This window comes from Drosophila teissieri, chromosome 3R, assembly GCF_016746235.2.
Source record: "Drosophila teissieri strain GT53w chromosome 3R, Prin_Dtei_1.1, whole genome shotgun sequence".
NCBI classification, from domain to species: domain Eukaryota; kingdom Metazoa; phylum Arthropoda; class Insecta; order Diptera; family Drosophilidae; genus Drosophila; species Drosophila teissieri.
Window position 1 is genome coordinate 8568508 of NC_053032.1, and position 12649 is coordinate 8581156.

The window sequence follows — 12649 nt, forward strand, 5'->3', positions numbered from 1 at the left end:
TTCCCAGCCAACAACTGAATGGCGTATTAATTGTGTAATCTATAAAAATCCATTTACATATGTATGGGCGAGATTGGCAGCTGCCAACGAGCCCCGCGGGAGATATGAAGATGGTCTCCGAATTGGGTTAGTTGGTTTAGTGTCGGCATGAGTTAGTGTCATCAACAGCCACCTTTGGAAGTGATCTGGGGCTTGGGACAATGCCATAACAAATCAATTTGGCTAAGACTGTGGCCAACCGTTCTGTGAACCAATAAAAACTAATCTAACGAGCTGGTCAAAAAGACAAAAGCAGGGCCATCGAGCTGTTGACCACTGATTTCGCGAATCGGATGAGTTTCAGTTTCCCTTCGATTGGGAACGGTAACGGACGCATTCAAAATATATTGTTAGTCCGAGGAAAACATAGTATTCAGCAATGCAGTGGCAATTGTTTACAGCCCTAGTGCTTTTTGTAGCATGGAGTTATCCTTCGCACGGACTGAGGATATCCGCGCTCGAAATTGAGCGACGCATGCCGCAAAAGCAGGCAAAGATTGGGTGAGCTAACGTGGAAGGCAGAAAGTTTTAATTTATCTCTCTAAAGTCAAAACCTTTTCCAAAACCGAACCTTTTTTAATAAAATATAAATATAAAATATTGCTTATTTTAAATAGTTATAAAATAACTACAACTGTCAATAACCTTAATATTGATTTAATGTAAACATTTGAACGCAATTTCTATTCAAGCTCCAGAAACTATCCCATCGAATATGTCCTGTTGCCGAGTGCTCGAGGTGGATACAGAAGGCGCTATATTCATAATCTGGCTAAAGCAGCTCCTACAACAACTGAACGTCCTTTGGTTCGTGTTTGGAATAGTTTTGTCCGCAGCGTTCAGCCCGCTTTCAGTTTCCGTAACCTGACGAATCCGCTGGCCAACTTCTTTAACGATGGCAGTGCGAACATCATCGAGACGTCGCCGGTTTATCTACAGTCCTACGATGATAACCAGGAGTTGCAGCTTGAGGAACCAGCTCAAGTGGCCCCACAGTCTTCCAAGAAACCCAAGCGGAAGCGCCGCAAGCAACAAAAACGCCGACCAGTCTACGACTCGGGGGAGAACGATGATGCCTACAGCCCTTACGATACCTACTTCGCGCCACCTTCTCCGCCACAGTCCGCCGAGCCAATGTTCTTTTACGATACCAATTCCGGTAGCTACTACGGAGTACAGCGCTTTAGTCCGCAGGATTTCCAAACTAATTTCTACGGCAACTTTAATATCCCGCCAAGGGAGGCAGAAGAGGTGGATAGCGAACCTGAGCAGGAGGCGCCCGTAGTGAGAAGACTCGGAACCAGAAAAGTGACTCTACTGCGACCACTGCCTTTATTGTCGGCCAAGGGCCAATCATCAACGAAGCTAGTAGAAATCCGCAAGCCGGAGCCTTCCAATGATAATGAAGAAACCGCTGAGGAAACAGACAGCAGCGCACCGAGCGATGCACCGATTAGCGATGACGACGATGGGGATATCGAAGCCCAATCAGCGCTCTCCGAAAGCATGCGCAATACTCTCGGCACGTACATGCGCGACGATAGCCACACCCGACAGCGCCAGAGGCTTGCTAGCGATGCAGCGCCAGCCGCAGTTTCCGCCGCCAAAGTTTCGCCACGCCATCATCAACGACACCTGGCACGGCTGGGCGCCTGGTAATACATGCTAAGCTATAAACTATAAACTCTTTACTTATGGATGATCGTGTATTTATCGTATGTGTTAGGTGCGAGTGAGGATGGGGAATGCATGAAATAGAGCTGGCAGCTGCAAGAGAGATTAGATATTCAAACCATATAATTGCACTAGTTTCGCCTTAAAGATAGTGAGGTAGACATCGAACTTACTATACTAAAGATCACAAGTAATTTGCTAGATCTGGGACTATTGGACATGCTTAGACGAGCCGCGTTAGGCGCGATGCACTGCCGGCATTGGGATCCACAGGAAGGGCCACATGGTCAACATGCTGCACATTGCGGAAGTACGCGTGCTGCAGTGCGTCCTTGGCTGAGATGCGCAGGTTGGGATCATAGCACAGCATTGACTGTAAGGTACAAAATGGTGAATTTCGGTTGTCACTCTAAATTTACTGCACTCACCATTATGAGTTCGTGAGCCTCGTGTTCGGTTATGGGCTGTGGCATATTGGTTCCCTCCCACCTTGGAAACTTGGTCTTGAAGTCTGGCAGTTGTGTCACACCCGGCCATTTTGTTTCATCGGGTGTGCTTAAGGTACGAAATATTCTATAAAGCTGATCAATCTCGCTGTCCCCGGGGAACAGGGAGCGGCGCATTATCTGTAATTTTTGGTTTAGTAAACAGATGCGCTTAAAATTAACAGGCTATAATAACGCTACCATCTCAGAGAAAATACAGCCTAGACTCCAGATGTCAACGCCCGTAGAGTAGAACTTTGTGCCCAACAGAATCTCCGGTGCTCGGTACCAAAGGGTGACGACTTCGTGGGTGTACGCTCGCATAGGCACGTTGAAGGCCCTTGCAAGGCCAAAGTCAGCCAACTGGACGGGAATTTAGTTATTGTCACTCAATCAACGGGGTAAACCCTAGTCTCACCTTTATTTTGCCCGCCGTGTCCACGAGAAGGTTCTGGGGCTTGAGATCGCGATGCAGTATACGATTGGTGTGGCAAAATCCGACGGCATCTAATATCTGATGCATATAGCTCTGCAAGGTGGCAATGCAATATCTCATGGGTTTGCCGAACTAATGAACTTACCTTTATCAACTGAGGGGTGAAAACGTCTTTTTTCTTGTCCATCAGCTTCTTGAGATCCATGTTCAGGTACTCGAATATCATGTACAGATTGTTGCCGGAGATCACCACGTCGAAGAGCTGAACCACATTCGGGTGCTTAAGGTTCTTCAGCAGGGAGATCTCTCGAATGGCCGTCGAAGGAACGCCTTCCGTTTCGCTGGGATGGGAATTATGATATTAAATAGAGGTAGAGACTAGTAATTGTAGATAACGGTTGGCTACCAAAAATCGCTGACGTCCTGCGCCACGAAGCCGAATCATGTGGTGCTACGGACTTTAGAAACGGCGCAGCTCCCACATAATTCGGGCTGCGGGGTGCAGGTGAATGACTTTCATCAAGGAAACGTCCAGGATAATAGCATATGTCACATATCCCGGTCCTGCTTCAGATTACACACCCTTCCAGCCGAATCTTTTTGAGCGCCACATCCTGGCCAGTGGAGTTGCTACGCGCCTTGTAAACTATCCCGTAGGTGCCCTCGCCGATCTTTTCGGCGCGTTGGAAGTTGTCTAGAATGGTTGTCATCGAGTTGGTTTACTCATTCAGTTGGTAAACAAATTCTGAGCTCGCTGCTGGCAAAATAAAACCAATTTTTTTGGAGGGAAATTCTTCTTCTTTGGTGATGCTACCTGAAGCCATGTACAATGTACATGCAGCCGCCGATAGTTCACCTACCGCACCGCATATCGATAAGATTTCCTAATCGATTGTTCTCGCGATGTGGCAGCTCTGTCGAAAAAGGTTCGACTATCCGGTATTTTTAAATGTAAGCCAGTTAATCGACGGCTATGATATTATTTGTAACAAATGTGCTAAACGGCTTCTATAAAATAAAACTCGCACAATGTTTTCTTGAGAGTAAGAGGTAACTGTTTGCAAAGCTAGTCCAATTTTTAAATTACCACAAATTAAAAGTAAAATTAATCATTAAAGTCCCATTAATATATTATAGTTTAATGAAGGTTGGGAAAAAATCTAAATTGTACAGTTTTTCTATGGTTTATATCAACTCTAATAAAGTGCTCTCTTTTGACCTTTCATATACATATAGTTCATATTCACTTATTTAGTACTGTTCGAAGAAATAAGAATATTTAGAGTTGGGGAATAAAAACGTGAAAACTATTTCCTTAAATTTGTATACCCGTTACTCGTAGAGTAAAAGGGTATACTATATTCGTTGAAATGTATGTAACAGGCAGAAGGAAGCATTTCCGATATAATATTTTTGATCAGAATCAATAGCCGAGTCGATCTGGCCATGTCCGTCTTTCCGTCCGAGATTAAGCATACAGACTCCAGAGACATAGACGCAGCGCAAGTTTGTTGACCCATGTTGCCACGCCCACTGTACCCCCGACAAACCGGCAAAAACTGTCAGTGTTGAATAGCCTCCTTCGCACTTTGTTCCTGCACCCCGCACTCCGTCTGACCGTAAGAACGTCGATAACTCAGGAACTATAAAAGCTAGGATTCAGCATGCAGACTTCAGAGACCCCGCACCACACAGCCCAGAAAAATGGTGAAATTTCTTATTCGCACTTCCACTAGCTGAGTAACGGGTATCTGGTAGTTGGGGAACTCGACTATAGCGTTCTTTCTTGTTTTTTCTAAGTTTGTCCTTAGTCAACTTAAGTGATATTAGTTTAGCAGATAAAGTTTGAAGTTAATTAATTTTTCCAATAATTATTGATATACGTGTGCATATGTGTGAGAATGATTCTTTAAATGTGAACAATTCCATGAAACTTTGTTTGCATTGCAAAACTTTCTTCTTAGAATAAATCAACCGCAAATGCTTTAAGAATTTTCAGCAAAATTTGATATGAATTGGCAATTTATCCAGTTAATTCGCGGGAATTAACTTTTTTAACCCTATTTATTTTATATGAAACGTGCTTTGAGTTCTTTCAAAGCAAAGTTTGCATTACTTAAAGTATAATGCATGAAATCAACTTATATTTTTAACAATATTATTTGTTTAAAAATGATTTGATTGTATGATTTATTATTTTTATTTTCATTTTTCATTTTCATTTTTTTGGAAACCATAGCATCATATTTATACAACTACAGTCTTTTTTATTATCATAGTGTTTGAGGGTCGTGAATTATAATCCACTTATTAAGTGAAGAAAGAACCGTAAAGAGATCGGACCATGCGTTGATATTCCCAAAAGTCGCCAAGCCTCAGATTCATTTACAACTTTGACCCCTAATAGAGCCGCGCCATTTAGAAAATCTTTATCCTGGTGTATGTACGCACAAACCTCGTTGTGACTAAGTCTGAAATCTGCATATTTTTCCTGACACTACTTGTGACCCGTAACTTTGGCTAGTGTATGAAGGCTTTTTGGATGCTTATTTACCACCGAGCTGACCACATCCAATAGCCAGGCAATCAAGGCATATAAATCTGTGTCCTCCAATACGGACAAGCAGGATCTTAGTTGGGAGTTCAGTTTAAGGACGGCCACATCATAGGACGGAAGCTCCAAACGATACTCTGGGTATGACTGACGGCATGTCTTCTGTTTCCAACCATAAAACTGTAGGCATCGCCCTTATCCAGGAATAGAACACAGTGAGCCGGCACGAGAACATGGTGCCTGGTGATGGCCACTCCGGAGCAGGGATACCACACCCCACCCACTGACCTGGTGTATCTGATCCTGCACAGCCAGTTGAATTGCTCCCGACTATGTTCCCAAAATACTGGCTTTACACTCGTGCATTCTCTTGAACTGCTGGACAAAGATGGGTCTGAAAATTGAGTGTCAGAATAAAGCCCGAGATCAGGGAGACAATAATGGAATACCTACTTCCCAGAGTCATTATCATTAAAATGACAAAAACAGACGCCGATTGAAATGAAAGCATATTGCCTTGCATTCCGCTTGGCATTGTGATATGCTGAAAAGTCGGGCTACAACTGAGTTAATTTCGAAGTTCGAGATTTGCCAGTAATTGCGGCTCCTTATCGTTTAAAAAGACATTCCGTGCATTTTATGTGCGTTGCATTTAAAATTGTAATTGTAATTGCTTGTGGCAGCCACACGCAATTGCCTTACACTCCATCTTGTCTCAATTTGTGTTTTACGTGTTGCAATAAAAAACGTGCCATAAAAATCCGTATTTTAATTTGCCTTTGCCTCCGCGTTTATTTTTCGCGTGCTTAGGCTCTAGCTGTGAATGTTTTTGGCGCGCGCATTTATGGCACATTAATCATTCCGGGCCACGGGGCGTATGCTTGATGACGACCTCACCGAATCCTTCAGCCACTTCGATCGGTACTCATGTCGCGCCGACATCGAATCGAAAATTAGACATGATTCATTGGCACTGAAAACCTCGCACCCGAGTGCCTCGATTACGAGTATTTCGCATTTCATTTCAATGAATTTATGACTGCAGCTGCTCCAGAATTTCCATATTCCATGGCTGCCACTCGATAAGGTGGCTCTACTGCACCGGTTGAGATGAAAGCGAGTGGCTTGAGATCATAAATTATTCTCACTTGATGTGTACTTAAGGCTTTTGGCGCCAGCCAAGTGCAGAAAAACTGCATTGCCCTAAAAACAGAAGGAGTGGGCGCTTGCCTAATGGCAAAAGTTTGGAGCAAATGTGAATTGAATTCCGTGCGGAGGACAACCCAATAGCGCGGACTCCCCACTGTGTTTTGGGGTTTCGCGTGATTTATGCATTTGGGTTCGGGTCAGGAGCCGACAACTTTGCGCAAATAACCCGAAAGCGCTCTCAATTTATTAGCAACAGCAACTAAGCACGGGTAAATGGATAACCAAGAATTTGGCAAAAGACTTTGCTTCCTTACTTATAAACCCACCTGTCAGTAGTCACAGCTTGGTTGCCAAAAATTAAAAATCTTTTTACTAATGAGAAAAGTTGGAAAATCCTCTTTACTTAGGGACTTTCTGTTTAAGTATGAGATTCAAGATGAGATTTCATAGTTGCAGCTTGAATAAATTTCCAATCCTACAGCGGATGCGTATCAATAAACCCATTTTGTGTTCTTAGTTTTTAATAATATTTCATAATAGAACAAGCTTTACGGTGGTTAGCCATTTTATTATTTGTTTATGTGCTTTAGAAATAATGTATTCGAAAAGCTTCAGAAGCTTTTGCAGTTGGACGTAAAACGATTTGGTATTTAGATATAACATTAGAGAATTTACTATACATTACATATTTACATTAAGGTATTCTTTGAGATCCAATCTAAATAAGGTCGAATGTTTAAATACCCATGGTAATCTAAATCAGACGACATGAAGCCAGCCACCGCAATTCCAATTAGATGAAACTTGCGTGGAGTACCAGAAGCCTCTGTCAAAGCAGATCCAGAAAGAGGACTCCTATCGGAGTGGCCACAGATAAGCTCCTCCGAAAAGACGGCATGCTTCTTATGGCACTCCTTGCTGTCAATTCTGGTGTATACCATTTTAATGCGATTATCCAACCTCTTCCTTGCATTGAGTGACCGTCCCTCAATTCCCGCAACGATTAGCTCTGAATTGGAGGCTTCACTTCTCAGAACTTCAGCTGAAGGTAAGCAAATGGGTTGGACCAAGTCTGAAAACACCACATCCTTGGTCAGCTCTATTATGGCCAAGTCGTTTTCAAATTTCCGAAGTGAGTAATCTGGATGGACGGTGACCGCGCTGACGCGATTGAGTGAGTTGCTTGAGTCCGAGTTCCCAAAAACAACACCAAGAATGTGATCATTTGAAGCACAATGAGCTGCTGTCACAACGTGTCTGGAATCTATAAGGACGCCAACGCAGAGCAATTCATTGGTGCCATCCTCATTTATTTGTACGACCCGTCCAACCCACGGATGTTCGGTAGGCTCCGCAATAATATTGTCACTCTTGTACTGCTTTTCATTGAATATCCCACATTCCTGGCCTACGGAGGCGGCTTGGATTGCTCCAAATAAAACATCTATAAGTTGGAATTTTAAGAGAGCTTCAAGTGCAAACTTACTTGCATGAAATGTGAATATTGTCATCAGAAAATGTATGAGTTTCCGAGCCCACATCGTTGTGATTAAAAGATTTGAGTAGCACTGAATCGTGATCAGCCGCGTCGGGCTCTCTTATATATATATCATAAATTGATCTGTCTAGAAAATCCAGTTTAAAGCGGTGATTTCTCGGAACGACGTTGATAACTAAACAAAACAGTACATACACTATGATTGCGCGGAAGTTTTATACATTTACAATCAAAAACAAGTTGCAATAAAAACATTGATTGGATTGATTAAAAAACTATGATTTATTTTCTTTTATTATACCCGTTACTCGTAGAGTATATTAGATTCGTTGAAAAGCGTTGGAATTCGTTGGAAGCGTTACCGATCATATAAAGTATATATATTCTGGATCAGGATCAATAGACGAGTCGATTTGACCATGTCCCTCTGTCTGTCCGTCTGTCCGTTACGTCGATATCTCAGGAACTATAAAAGCTAGAAAGATGAGATTCAGAATGGAGACTCCAATAACATAGACGCAACGCAATATTGTCATGTTGCCACGCCCACTCTAACGCCCACAAACAGCCCAAAACTGCCACGCCCACACTTTTCACATCATTTCATTATTAGTCTTGCCAAAAAGTACGATTTGCTAAAAAACTTGTTGACACGCCCACTCTAACACCCACAAACTGTCAATGTTGAAATTTCACTTCGCACTTCCACTAGCTGAGTAACTTCTCTCTTGTTTTTAATTTTTAATGACTGCTCCTATTACAGCTATGATATATTCCTCTGATGTTCTTTATGTAATGCTAAGTACTACCTGTTACATGCTTTTCAACAAATACATATGAATATTATACTCATTGCTCTTCGAGTAATTATTATAGTGAAGTACTATTTTATACTGTCAGTCTTTCAACTGATTTCCCGATTCATTTTAAAATGTAAATCAAACAACACTTTATTTAAATTTAAAAATTATTACATTACAAACAAATGCGGGCATGATTAAGTGTAAATCTAACTACCTTATAGTATAAGTAACTGTTAAATATTACATATCCATAAATAAATAAATAAGTAAGTAATTAATGTGCTCTGATTTTTTAACATTGAATAAATGATTCAATTAAAACGTGCGGCTTCCTAGTTTAACCTCACCCCCCAGCGGAATGATAATGGCAAACCAATTAAGATTGCTCTGAATAAATAAATAACAAGGATTTGGGAGTTTGAATCATTTGTCAGAGCTCATGAACTCGCGAATTTATGAATAATAGATTTATTGCCCGTGCATATGAATTTATTTATTTTTACAATCGGCCGAGTGCGAAATCTGCATGCCTAATTGAGCGTTATGTAATTAAATCAATTCAAATTTATCGTTAACAATTGTTTGTGTTGTATTTATGGAGATAAATAGTTGGTGTCAGAAATAGACTTTTATCGGCCAATCTTTAGGGAGAATAACAGCGGAAGCAACCTGTTAACATTTTAAACATTTTGCACTGTGAGTACAGCAAGCTGAAGAATATAAAAAAATCAAACGATGCCAATTGCCGGTGCTCAGCTTTAGCCCGAGCCCCACCATCGATCCAACCATCCAAAGGTGTTGACCAAATGCCAAAGTTTCCGGTGAAAACAAGGACATCGGGCGAAGAAACAGGGCTCGCAGAAGCTACATAGTACATAGCACATGTTCGGGCTGCAGTAAATGCAATGATGCCAGGCTATTCGCACAGCAAACTCAACAGCAGCGGGAAAGGCAACGCCAGAAGGTCCTGGGAAAAGCAAATGGCTGGCAAAAATGCAACTTGTAATTTGAACAAAAGCCAATCAGTTACAAACGCCGCCAACAGATGTTTGTCTCTACATACGTGTATTTGTGGCTAATGCCCTTATATAACACTGAGAAGAATAGGTGCCCTATTTAATAATTTTAATTTTTAAGCACAGATTCCACGCACTAGTTATGGATAGAAAAGAAAGATATAACGAATTATAGGATGTTAGTTTTAAGAACACATCGAATGTGAAAGCCTTTAAACGTATATTTTACACAATAAAGTCTTTTATAAACATGTAATTCTTTGCGTTTTTATTTTATGTTCGTTTTGAACATTCCATTTTTGCTAAATCTCTGCTAAAAAGTTTAAAGTGAAGTCAAAAGTGAAGTCGGCTAATAAACCGTAAATGTTACACATGTTTTTTATGGGCTTAAAAAATATACTGACCAAGATTCAGTTAGTTTTTAACTTTCTTAATTCTCAAAATCATTCGAATCCAAGTACAGTCAGTACCATGTAAATGTTACACATGTTTTTTATGGGATTAAAAAATATACTGACCAAGATTAGTTAGTTTTTAGCTTTCTTAATTCTCAAAATCATTCGAATCCAAGTACAGTCAGTACCATGCAGTTATCCGCATTACTCGTGGAGTAAAATGGTATATTAGATTCGTTGAAAAGTATGTAACAAGCTAAAATCAGCGTTTCCGACCATAAGAAGTATATATGTATGTATATTCTTGATCAGGATCAATAACCGAGTCCATCTGGCCATGTCCATCTGTCCGTCTGTCCGTCTGTCTGTCCGTCCGTATGAACGTCGAGATCTCAGGAACTATAAAAGCTAGAAAGTTTGTTGACCCATGTTGCCACGCCCACTCGAATTTCTCCATCGCACTTCCACAAGCTGAGTAACAAGTATCAGATAGTCGGGGGTCGGGACTATAGCGTTTTCTCTTGTTTTATGTTGATAAATAAAAATAAATAACTCTAGTATGAGAGTTCAGGGAATTTACCTTTCAGTAGTTTTGAGTCTGAGCAAAACTTGAAAAATTGCACAAACCTCGATTTAGAAAGATTATGGGAAATCTTTTGCCGCTTTAAGACCAATCAAAATCAAGCTAAGCTCGTTTGTGGAAATCCAATTGATAATTCACGTGGGTTGTACAAATATCAGCGTGATTACTTTTGATTTTGCTTATTTACCCATACCAAGTTGTATTTATTCGCCTGTAAATTGAAGTTGCCACGCATCAACGTTACTATAGGAGCATGTACTACCCAGATGTGTGTGCTTGTGGGGGTTAAGTTTAAAAGTTGTTCATGCCTAGCATTTGAAATTTGTTGCGAAATTATATCGAGGCTTGTTTATTTCGTTCCTGTTTCGTATGCGCCGCGTTGCGTATACGCGTCGTGGGCGCCCAAGGCGCCACTTCAGTACACACACAGCCAACACGAGATAGTAAATACGAGATACTAGATACACCCGTACACCAGGCCCTGTAAATCCGGTAGCTTCTTCCACACACTTTCGCAAATAAGTTTCGAAAAGAAAAGCAAAATAAACGCCGTCGTCGTTTATATATTATTATGCTGTTGTACAAAAAGGATTGTTGTCGCTGTTGGCACGATAAATGGCCTAAGAGTTCACGTTATGTGTGGGAAATCTATAAAAAGTTATAAAAGTGTCATTAGCGCCAACAATGGAAATCCCGACAGCATGAGGACCGTCCTACTAGTGTGAGATATTTCATCGTCCCACTGAATCCCTGTTATAATCTGTGTCCCGGCAACTTGTTGTTGCCAACTTTTGCACCGCTTTGCATTGGCAGTGACCCGATTTTCCCCTTCCAATTCGTCCTCCAGTCCTCCGTAAATAATTCACAGCCCTGCTAACAAACAATATGGGAAAAGTAAAAGGTTTTCCATGTACCAAGTATTTGAAAACGTCATATTGGCCAAAGTCTCTCGGTCCGATTGTTTACCCCCAACCTTGAATGCCTATCATCTGTTGTTTATCACGCACTGATTTGCTTGCCGTTCAGCTTTATTCTTGGCATGCATTATTTAAAATATAAATGGACATTAGTGGCTACTTGGGCGTCCTCCAGATTAAATAGAATGAATAAAAACCTAACTGACTGAGCTATGCTATATCGACTCGGCTGTTGATACTGATCAAGAATATATATATACGTTATAACTTCTGACTGAAATCAATACATCTTCTGCAAAGGAGTAATGATAGAAAATATTAATAAATGTGCTTACCCTAAAACCAAATCTGTAAATGGTTTATTTACTGTTTCGCCTTCATGTCCAAAGTTTGCCCGTCATCATCTTACCAGGCCTGTCACAGTGAATCAGATAAGTTTAGGTGCCTCACCTCTGGGCCCACCATCATGGCATGGCTTTGACAAATTTCAGCAAAGTGGATTAATTTGTTTTATTTCCCATCCAGTGCGGTCCACTTATTAGAGAGTAACTTTTGCTCCGAAGATAAGAAAACTTGGATTGGGCCCTGGACCTGGGCCTCGTCCCGACCTTGCTTTAGTTCATTTGGGACAGCTAGAGGACTTTAATTAAGGACTAGCCAGACGGCAGGTGGAAGCAACAGGTGATTTCCGTCAATCGCTGGATGGTTGAATAGCGGCCCATGGCAGCCAGTTTGCCAATTAAAGCTTCCAAGTCGCCCAGGGGAAAGCCTGAAAGACTGAGGGATCTTCAGGGGAAGAAAAGTCGTAGAAGGAGGCAAAGGACTCCCCAACTTTGGCCGTTAATCTCCATTTCAAAAGTTCACGGGCACTTTGAGATATAAACAACGAGATTTGGCGCATTATGCAAGTGGGAGCATTTAGGCTATAGTCCGTAGTCGTTGGGTTTCAGATCCCACCGTTTCCCTGCCACCACGTTCCTTCGGTCCTTAGACTTGGCTAACATGGCTTTCGGCCGGGCCTCTGTTAACCTCTTGGCAGTTGCCAAATGGCGGCCACTGCGCATGAATCACGCCCACTCCTCGCCGATTTGCGGCGTGTT

At 41.6% G+C, this 12649-nt stretch overlaps 3 protein-coding genes across 5 annotated transcripts; 1 reads left to right on the forward strand and 2 right to left on the reverse strand.

The window, feature by feature from the left end:
* The first annotated feature begins 418 nt into the window (after positions 1-418).
* LOC122620555 lies at positions 419-1803 on the forward strand. The gene is made up of 2 exons (XM_043798069.1): positions 419-540; positions 732-1803. Exons 1-2 carry the CDS (start codon positions 419-421, stop codon positions 1696-1698), a joined length of 1089 nt encoding a protein of 362 aa, XP_043654004.1. The 3' UTR covers positions 1699-1803.
* Positions 1732-3465, reverse strand: LOC122620556 (cyclin-dependent kinase 2). 2 transcript variants are annotated; one of them, XR_006326139.1, is made up of 7 exons: positions 3217-3465; positions 2780-2975; positions 2617-2727; positions 2400-2561; positions 2142-2339; positions 1887-2086; positions 1732-1806 (listed from the first exon to the last, which is right to left on the reverse strand). XR_006326139.1 is itself a non-coding variant. In XM_043798070.1 (6 exons), the coding sequence occupies exons 1-6, from the start codon at positions 3342-3344 to the stop codon at positions 1937-1939; spliced, it is 945 nt and encodes a 314-aa protein (XP_043654005.1). In that variant the 5' UTR covers positions 3345-3465; the 3' UTR covers positions 1732-1936. The 2 variants fall into 2 exon arrangements, 1 of the variants encoding a protein (XP_043654005.1); XM_043798070.1 differs by having other exon boundaries at positions 1732-2086.
* A 3419-nt stretch (positions 3466-6884) lies between these two features.
* LOC122621231 (phenoloxidase-activating factor 3) lies at positions 6885-7964 on the reverse strand. 2 transcript variants are annotated; one of them, XM_043799030.1, is made up of 2 exons: positions 7824-7964; positions 6885-7766 (listed from the first exon to the last, which is right to left on the reverse strand). In XM_043799030.1, exons 1-2 carry the CDS (start codon positions 7876-7878, stop codon positions 7027-7029), a joined length of 795 nt encoding a protein of 264 aa, XP_043654965.1. In that variant the 5' UTR covers positions 7879-7964; the 3' UTR covers positions 6885-7026. The 2 variants fall into 2 exon arrangements, with proteins under 2 accessions (XP_043654965.1, XP_043654964.1); XM_043799029.1 differs by having other exon boundaries at positions 6885-7781; positions 7824-7903.
* Between the last annotated feature and the right edge of the window lie 4685 nt (positions 7965-12649).

What these genes read in the sequence shown, in the direction of transcription:
- LOC122621231 (XM_043799029.1), bottom strand. Translation starts at nt 7,878, where the DNA reads ATGTGGGCTCGGAAACTCATACATTTTCTGATGACAATATTCACATTT. An exon ending in AATATTCACATTTCATGCAA is followed by an intron (nt 7,782 to 7,823) that starts GTAAGTTTGCAC and finishes TCCAACTTATAG; the next exon opens with ATGTTTTATTTGGAGCAATC.
- LOC122620555 (XM_043798069.1), top strand. Translation starts at nt 419, where the DNA reads ATGCAGTGGCAATTGTTTACAGCCCTAGTGCTTTTTGTAGCATGGAGT. An exon ending in CAAAAGCAGGCAAAGATTGG is followed by an intron (nt 541 to 731) that starts GTGAGCTAACGT and finishes TTTCTATTCAAG; the next exon opens with CTCCAGAAACTATCCCATCG.
- LOC122620556 (XM_043798070.1), bottom strand. Translation starts at nt 3,344, where the DNA reads ATGACAACCATTCTAGACAACTTCCAACGCGCCGAAAAGATCGGCGAG. An exon ending in TCACCCCTCAGTTGATAAAG is followed by an intron (nt 2,728 to 2,779) that starts GTAAGTTCATTA and finishes GCCACCTTGCAG; the next exon opens with AGCTATATGCATCAGATATT. An exon ending in GCTGTATTTTCTCTGAGATG is followed by an intron (nt 2,340 to 2,399) that starts GTAGCGTTATTA and finishes CAAAAATTACAG; the next exon opens with ATAATGCGCCGCTCCCTGTT.